Here is a 7,816-nt window from a genome sequence, read left to right as displayed (position 1 = left end):
GTTCCCCTCCTGTGATTCCAAGTCACACATGTTTAAAGGGCTAGAGACTGCCCCACTACGAGGAAGACCCTTTTCCAAGAGGTCAATTAAAACTTGAGCCTAACACTTTCCAAATGGAGTACAATTGACAGTTTTAAGCAAGCATATGTTCATTGCAATTTAATTTGATATTTTTTGCTTTATGTGTGGTTTATTTAAAAAAAATTATCTGCCCCCAAACCCTGAGAAGGTTTGTGATGGACATTGAACCACATGCACACATGAGTACATATATATGAAACATTTATTTTGTTCCAATTAGGCAAGATTCACACTTGGAGAATAACAACACATTGTTTTCCGTTTAGGCTTCTCTTTTCTGCCTCTCTTTTTATGAGCCTGTTGCCTCCCACTATTTTATGTATTTGTCCTTGTTAATGTTCAGCTGTTACTTCTGCAGCCTTCCCTTCATAGCTTTCTTTTGGGCTATTGGTGTTGCCCTGAGATCTGCAAAGATGCCTTTAGCTATTCAGATCCTTCGGGAAATACTTTGGCCCTCCCCTTGAATGGGAAGACTCCACGTGATGCAATTTGTGCCTCCTTTTCCCGCCAAGTTTATCGTAGGGCCCTCTCTCCTGCCCTACTACAGCAAACCTGCCTCTGGGTCTTCCTGCGCTCCTGCATCTCTCTGAACAATCATACCAGCCTTTAGTGAAACTTTCTTGAGAGATTCTGCGTTCTGGAGGAAAATATGATCTCTCTCTGGAGCTCGGCAGGAAGGTTTGACTGTATACTCTGGCTGGCACACCCTTGCAATACAATGGATCATCGTACCTGTATCTCTCGCAGTCTTGTCTATAGTAAAGGTATCTCCAGCCTGGCTCACTGGGGACCCTGTTTCTCAAATAATCATAGTCTTTGCTCCTTTGTTTTCTAAAGTGAGTTGAACTCTGAGACTTGGACTTGCTTATGTCTCTAGCCACAAAGCCCTCGCTTCTTAATGGCAGGCTGCTCCTTAATAGTAAGCTCATATCTCTTGACTTGGACTTTCTGAGCTCTCTTCTAAGTCTCTTGTCCCTGGAATAGTTTGAATGGTGCCTTCCTTCATGTGGATGCCTTGCTCTTCCTCTTCCTCCATGTTTTTCCTTGGGGGAAGAATAGGCTTCTTCAAAATTGTATTCCATATCCCTCAAAGTGCACTTTTTAAAAATACCCTTTCGGCCTGGAGACAATGCTGCGTGCCTCTCTGAAGATGAGCTTTTCGAGTGACCTATGGGGAAATCCAGATCTTTCCATTTGGTTGCTTCTTCCTTTGCAGAGTTGTGCACAGCCACCAGGCTAACAACATCATCATCATTAAAGCTAAATGCATTGTAATCTCCAGATCCTAAGACATTTGGAGAATTCTTAGAGACTTCAGTGTGCTTTGAGCTTTGGGTGTGGACAGGACGCAGTTCCCCCATACCCTCATCTTCCTCTCTGCATTGATGAGACTGGGGGTGAGATAATGATCCAACTGGTTGTGTTTTTTTACCGATCTTGATCTTCATAAAGCTGTCTGGTGTCCGTCTCCCTTTTTCGGTATCACTGTTGGACAAGTCCTCCAAATCATTTCCTTCATCATTCGCGTGGGATATTCCGTCTGTTCCAGCAAATGCATCAGTTAGATCTTTCTGTGAAGTAGAGTGCAAGCATCCTATGTCCCTGTCCTCTACGTCACCATCAGTTTTGGGTGCCTCTTCATTATCATGCTCAACATCTGAAGATGCGGAAGAGACAGAAGAGTTAGAATCTTCCTGCGTGAAAGCAGGACAGGCATATGAGGCATTCCAGTCATACTTCTTCAAGTTGAAGGGGGACTGCACAAAACTGATGAACTCATGCAGGAAGTGGGCTGTGAATTGACGCAAGTGAGGCCGTAGCAGGTCCTCAAAGTCCTTGCTCTGCAGATCATGCTGAGTCATGTTGTTGAGGATAAAGTTCAGTAAGGTATGAATCAGTGGCCTCTGATTGCCACACAAGACTTTTAATTCTCGTTTCAGCCATGGAATCAATCTGTCAAAGCATCTTGGGTTTCTTCTGAATAATTCTGCTGAAGGAGTTCGGTTGAACTCTGGATTTTTAGTGGTTTGGACCTGGATGCCAGCACGGTATAGAGCTTTCCTGAAATGAATTACAGCTTGGGTTTTAAATTTCCCAAGGCTGATGACTTCTATATTAGCGTGTTTCTTTGTCACTGTGAACTGTTTCATGAGCTGGTAAAGATCCTTCTCTCTCTGAGACTGTGTTCCTTTAACTTCCTCATCCAATATGCCATTGTCAGGGGGTGATGCAGGTCTTTGGGTGGAAGCTGATGGGTGACCTTCCCCACAACCAGAAAGGGAGGCGCCCTTCAAAGGCAGAACATATTCACACAATGCACCTCTGGTGTTTACAGTGTGGAAAAAAGAATAGAAATGCTCCTTGCAAAGTGGGCATATCGCTTTCTTCCTTGACCACTTCTGGATACAGTCAAAGCAGAACCTGTGATTGCAAGGGTTCAAGTAAGTTGGGTCTCGGATTCTTTCCAAGCACATGGCACATTTTGAGTTTTTAGCTGTATCTGTTGGCATTCTCCTACCTAAAGAACCTCCACTTGAGGGTCTAAGGCCAGTTCGTGGCTTACATTCCTTATTCGGGGGTCTCATGATCTGAAAGAAAGCACACAGAAGACTTAACTTAGGCAGCAGAACACATACTCCACCTACTGTAGAAATCTGATCGTTCCCCAATGCTATTGGAACCTAGACTAAGGAATAAATTGGGCTGGATCAAAAATAAATGAGAGGGGAAATGGAGGGCATCGGGTTGGAGAATGCTGCTTTGCACTAAGCAAGTAAAAAAAATGTACTTCTTTCCTATATCCCCCACCTTCCATTGCCCCCAATTCACTTCTGCTCACCTCTTCCAAGTTATTATTTCTAAGAAGGTACTTGGTTTCAGCTGATTGTTCTCTTTCCCATGGAGACAACATTCAATTTGAGTAAACAGAACACACTGAACGTTCTAGCTGTGAGCTCACTATGCAGGCAGACAAAGGATCCTTTTTTTCAATCCTTGCATAAGATGGTGCTTATGAACCCATTGAAGGCGGTGGGCTTTAAACATCTGAACTATGAACAGAATTGCAGCCGTACCTATTAGGACCCCTGTTTAACTTATTGCTAGCATGTTTGGGCCACAGCCAACCTGACACTCCTGCCATTGTGTTTGCACTGCACTAACCTTCATACAGCTTGACAGTAAGCACCAGTAACTCAGGAGGTCAGGTGAACGCAGCCACTCCACCATGCCATCCACTACCGGAAGTCTTCATGCTTGAAGTGCCTGTTTTGTATTTCAGTTCTTGCCTGTGCCATGTTGCTTCAGACCCCAGGAGAGGTGATGCTGGTGCAGTAAAAGGTCGTGACAATTGTGGGCTCCTTCCAGCTGATCTTGGCCTTCCAGTGCTATCAAATAAATTGGGAAAGGAGCCATTCTTCAGCAACTCTCATCTGGCTTGTTTTAGAAGGTTGTCTTGGAAGAAGGTGCCAACCTGTTACTTCTAGGGCCGAAAACTCCAAAGCTTGTCAGTTGGTTTAATTAAACACGACACCCTGTTTGCATTTGGTGAAAGTGGTTACTACTTAGCATACTGGCTCTCAGAGACAAGATCATTTTTCCCCAAATATGCTTTCAACAGACTATTCCTGCTTCAGCTATGATGGATATTTGTGATCCACCTGATTTCCCTCATAATAAGTAGGTTTAAGAAATAGTCATCTGACTAAATTTCAAAGCTGCCATGGTTATTTGGGGACAGACCTTGTAACTTTAACAAGGATGCTTGTGGCATGCAGATCTTACGTCACCCTAAAATGATACTTCTGGATTTGGGTTACAGTGTAGGTCCAAGTGTCTGAGCTGCAAAAAAATTGCTTAAAGCACAGATTTCAGGAATAATTTGAAAAGTCATTGGCCTCTCTCAGCTCGCTAAAGTTAAGCATAAGTCCTCCTTTGGACCATTTGGGGGTGGGGTAAATGAAACTTTTCAAGAGGGAAGGGAGGAAGACATTTATCTGATATTTCTGAATATGGGTTGCTGCTTACCTTACTAAATCTTATGAGATAGCAGCACCCCACAGAATTACATCCTATGCTCACCAGCTGGTAAGTGGAGAATTCAAACTTTTGGATGCTGCTTTGGAAGCCCCTTCCTTGCAGCGGGGAGGAGTACATTTCCACACACTATTCAAAATGTTGGTGCTGATGTTTAAAGTCCTGAACAGCCTTGGCCCAGTATACCTGAAGATGCGTCTCCACCCCCATCGTTCAACCCGGATACTGAGGTCCAGCTCCGAGGGCCTTCTGGCAGTTCCCTCACTGCGAGATGTGAGGTTACAGGGAACCAGGCAGAGGGCCTTCTTGCTGGTGGCGCCCGCCCTGTGGAATGCCCTCCCATCAGATGTCAAGGAAATAAACAACTATCTGACTTTTAGAAGCCATCTGAAGGCAGCCCTGTTTAGGGAAGTTTCTAATGTTTGATGTTTTATTCTGTTTTTAATCTGTTGGGAGCCACCCAGAGTGGCTGGGGAGACCCAGGCAGATGGGTGGGGTATAAACAAACAAACACACAAATAAACAAAAAATTCTGCATGGGGAATCTGTGACTGTTCAGATGTTGCCTGGGTTCAGCTTCCATCAGCCCCAGCCTGCAGGGTCAATGGTCAGGGAAGCATTTTCAGGGAGATGAAAGGCCTCTGAAGGGGACCTTAAGATTCAGCAGGCAAACAGTAGGAAGAATAAGGCAATCTTCCAGGTAATCTGGTCTCAAGCAATTTAAGGCTTTATAATCCATGGGTTAAAAGCAGCACTTTAAAAGCAGCACCCCTTCTTCCTGTTTCTCAGGTTTCATCCATTAGCAGTTCTGTTTTGATGAAAAGCTCTTTAGGGTTGGACCCTGTTTTTATTTTACTTCTGCAAAATATTGTGCAGCATACCAATTGTATTATGCATATATATGTGTACATTTGTACACATATAGAACATTGCTGGAGAGCCAACACATTTAGTTGCCTTTTATACTCTGTGTTGCATGCAGAAGGTCCCAGGTTCAATTTCCAGCATCTCCTGGTCAGCTGGGAAAACGTGGCATAAAACCAGTTTCCTATGTCCTTCCTAACCAAAGAAAATATATCTGCAATGACTATATCTAGCCATGGTTGTATGTAACCTCTAGGTCTAGAAGCATCATGGTACTCTATGGAATATCAGCTGGTGAGAGCAGCAACATAATAGGTTCATTGCCTTCTGCTTTTGGGCTTCCTTTGGGAATCTGGCTGACTGCTGTGAGATATATAGGATGCTGGAGTATACAGATTGAGGGTCTGACCCACCAGAACTCTTACTTTATTCCTAGAAACAACTGCACACAGTCTTCTTCTTCTTCTTCTTCTTCTTCTTCTTCTTCTTCTTCTTCTTCTTCTTCGGCGATCACTCGTAGCCAAGTAAGATTGTCTTCCATAAACACCGTTTTAACAATGAGTCCGTAAGTGACTGTGGAGGCCACTTCTGGACCCACACGTCCTTCCACAGTGGGGACATTGGTTCCCGGGTGGGAGTTGATAACGGTGTGGATTTGCGAAGCATGCCCTCCTCTTCTCCTTGCGTTCTGAGTGTCTTCAAAACCCATGACACCTTTGGTAAACACTTTTCTCCAACTGGAGCACTCACAGGCCAGTGTTTCCTAGTTGTTGGTGTTTATACTACATTTTTTTAGATTTGCCTTGAGACAGTCTTTAAACCTCTTTTGTTGACCACCAGCATTACACTTTCCATTTTTAAGTTCGGAATAGAGTAGTTGCTTTGGAAGACGATAATCAGGCATCCACACAACATGACCAGTCCATCAAAGTGTATGTTGAAGAATCATTGCTTCAACACTTTGCTTCTTCCAGTACACTGATATCAGTTCACCTGTCTTCCCAAGTGATGTGTAAGATTTTTCAGAGACACTGTTGATGCAATCTTTTGAGAAGTTGGAGATGGCATTTGTAAGTGGTCCATGTTTCACAAGCATACATTAAGGTTGGTAGTACAATAGCTTTGTAAACAAGCATTTTGGTTTCCCTGCGAATGTCCTGGTCCTCAAACACTCTGCACTTCAACCAGGAGAAAGCCGCACTCGCAGAGCTCAGGCGATGCTGGATTTCGGCATCAATGTTGACCCTTGTGGAAAGATAACTGCCTAGGTAGGAGAAGTGATCGACATTTTCCAACATTACACCATTGAGTTGGATTTGTGGCGCTGCAGAGGGGTTATTTTGCACTTGCTGGTGCAGCACTTTGGATGTTGGTTTGGATGTTGAGCGACAGGCCAAGCTTTTTGTAAGTTTCTGCAAAGATATTTAGGATGGTTTGGAGGTCATCCTCTGAGCGTGCACACACTACGTTGTCATCAGCATACTGAAGCTCTATGACGGAAGTTACGGTAACCTTACTCTTTGCTTTCAGCCTGCTCAGATTGAAGAGTTTTCCATCTGTTTGATATATGATTTCTACCCCAGTGGGGAGTTTTCCTTTGACAAAGTGTAGGATCATGGCAATGAAAATAATGAATAGAGTTGGAGCAATAACACAACCCTGTTTGGGGAACATTTAGGCCAACCTATAAAAGAGCCACAAATGCAAAAGGAGCCTAAGCCAGCATTAAAACACTGGTCCATGCCAAATTTTACTAAATTAAGGTGCTAGACTATAACTCCCATCATTCTTGACCATTGGCCATGCTGGCTGGGGCTGATGGGAATGGCATCTGAAGGACATCATGTTGTCTACACCCTACGAGGTTGTGCAGGGTAGATTGTTCCTGTCCAATGTAGTTTCTGATGACCCCACACAAAACAGAGGGAGTGTAATAGTCTTGATTCCCTCACTGCAGGAAGCAAAGTTACAGGGAACCAGGCAGAGGGCATTCTCGGTAGTGGTGCCCGCCCTGTGGAACACCCTCCCATCAGATGTCAAATAAATAAACAACTATATGACAGTTAGAAGACATCTGAAGGCAGCCCTGTTTAGGGAAGTTTTTAATGACTGGTGTTTTAATGTACAGTGGTACCTCAGCTTAAGTACTTAATTCGTTCCGGAGGTCCGTACTTAACCTGAAACTGTTCTTAACCTGAAGCACCACTTTAGCTAATGGGGCCTCCTGCTGCTGCTGCGCCACCGGAGCCTGATTTCTGTTCTCATCCTGAAGCAAAGTTCTTAACCTGAAGCACTATTTCTGGGTTAGCGGAGTCTGTAACCTGAAGCGTATGTAACCTGAAGCGTATGTAACCTGAGGTACCACTGTATTTATAACCTTCTGTTGGAAGCTGCCCAGAGTAGCTGGGGAGGCCCAGCCAGATGGGCGGGGTAAAAATATATTATTATTATTATTATTATTATTATTATTATTATTATTATTATTATTACTACTACTACTACTACTACTACTACCACTACTACTGTTAGAAAACATTTATACAGTAATTTAATAGAAATTGTTTATGTGGGGTTCATAATTCACCCCAAAATAGCTGTCCTTTCTGTCCCTCAAAATAATTTGCTTGTGTGGTTTAAACATGATAGTAGCTCCACTCTCTAATAAAACAAATAACTAATTAATGAAGATTCTGTCAAATTTCTATTCATCATTCTTTTTTGCTCGCTATACATTGTCTCCTGTAATTGTTTAGGTACCGGTAAGTATTTTGGTTATCAGTGTTTTGCTTCAGACTCAATACCAGATTTCTTTTATCATTCATTCAACTCATTTTTT

At 43.3% G+C, this 7,816-nt stretch overlaps 1 protein-coding gene across 1 annotated transcript; it reads right to left on the bottom strand.

The window, feature by feature from the left end:
• Positions 1–265: 265 nt before the first annotated feature.
• LOC128404816 (E3 ubiquitin-protein ligase Topors-like) lies at positions 266–3,007 on the bottom strand. Its single transcript, XM_053370767.1, has 2 exons — positions 2,921–3,007; positions 266–2,669 (listed from the first exon to the last, which is right to left on the bottom strand). Exons 1-2 carry the CDS (start codon positions 2,990–2,992, stop codon positions 501–503), a joined length of 2,241 nt encoding a protein of 746 aa, XP_053226742.1. The 5' UTR covers positions 2,993–3,007; the 3' UTR covers positions 266–500.
• Positions 3,008–7,816: the final 4,809 nt, after the last annotated feature.

The sequence above is a fragment of the Podarcis raffonei genome, chromosome 17, assembly GCF_027172205.1.
Source record: "Podarcis raffonei isolate rPodRaf1 chromosome 17, rPodRaf1.pri, whole genome shotgun sequence".
Taxonomy (NCBI): Eukaryota; Metazoa; Chordata; class Lepidosauria; order Squamata; family Lacertidae; genus Podarcis; species Podarcis raffonei.
Note: the sequence above shows the minus strand (reverse complement) of the source record. Positions and strands in the feature narration are given on the sequence as shown.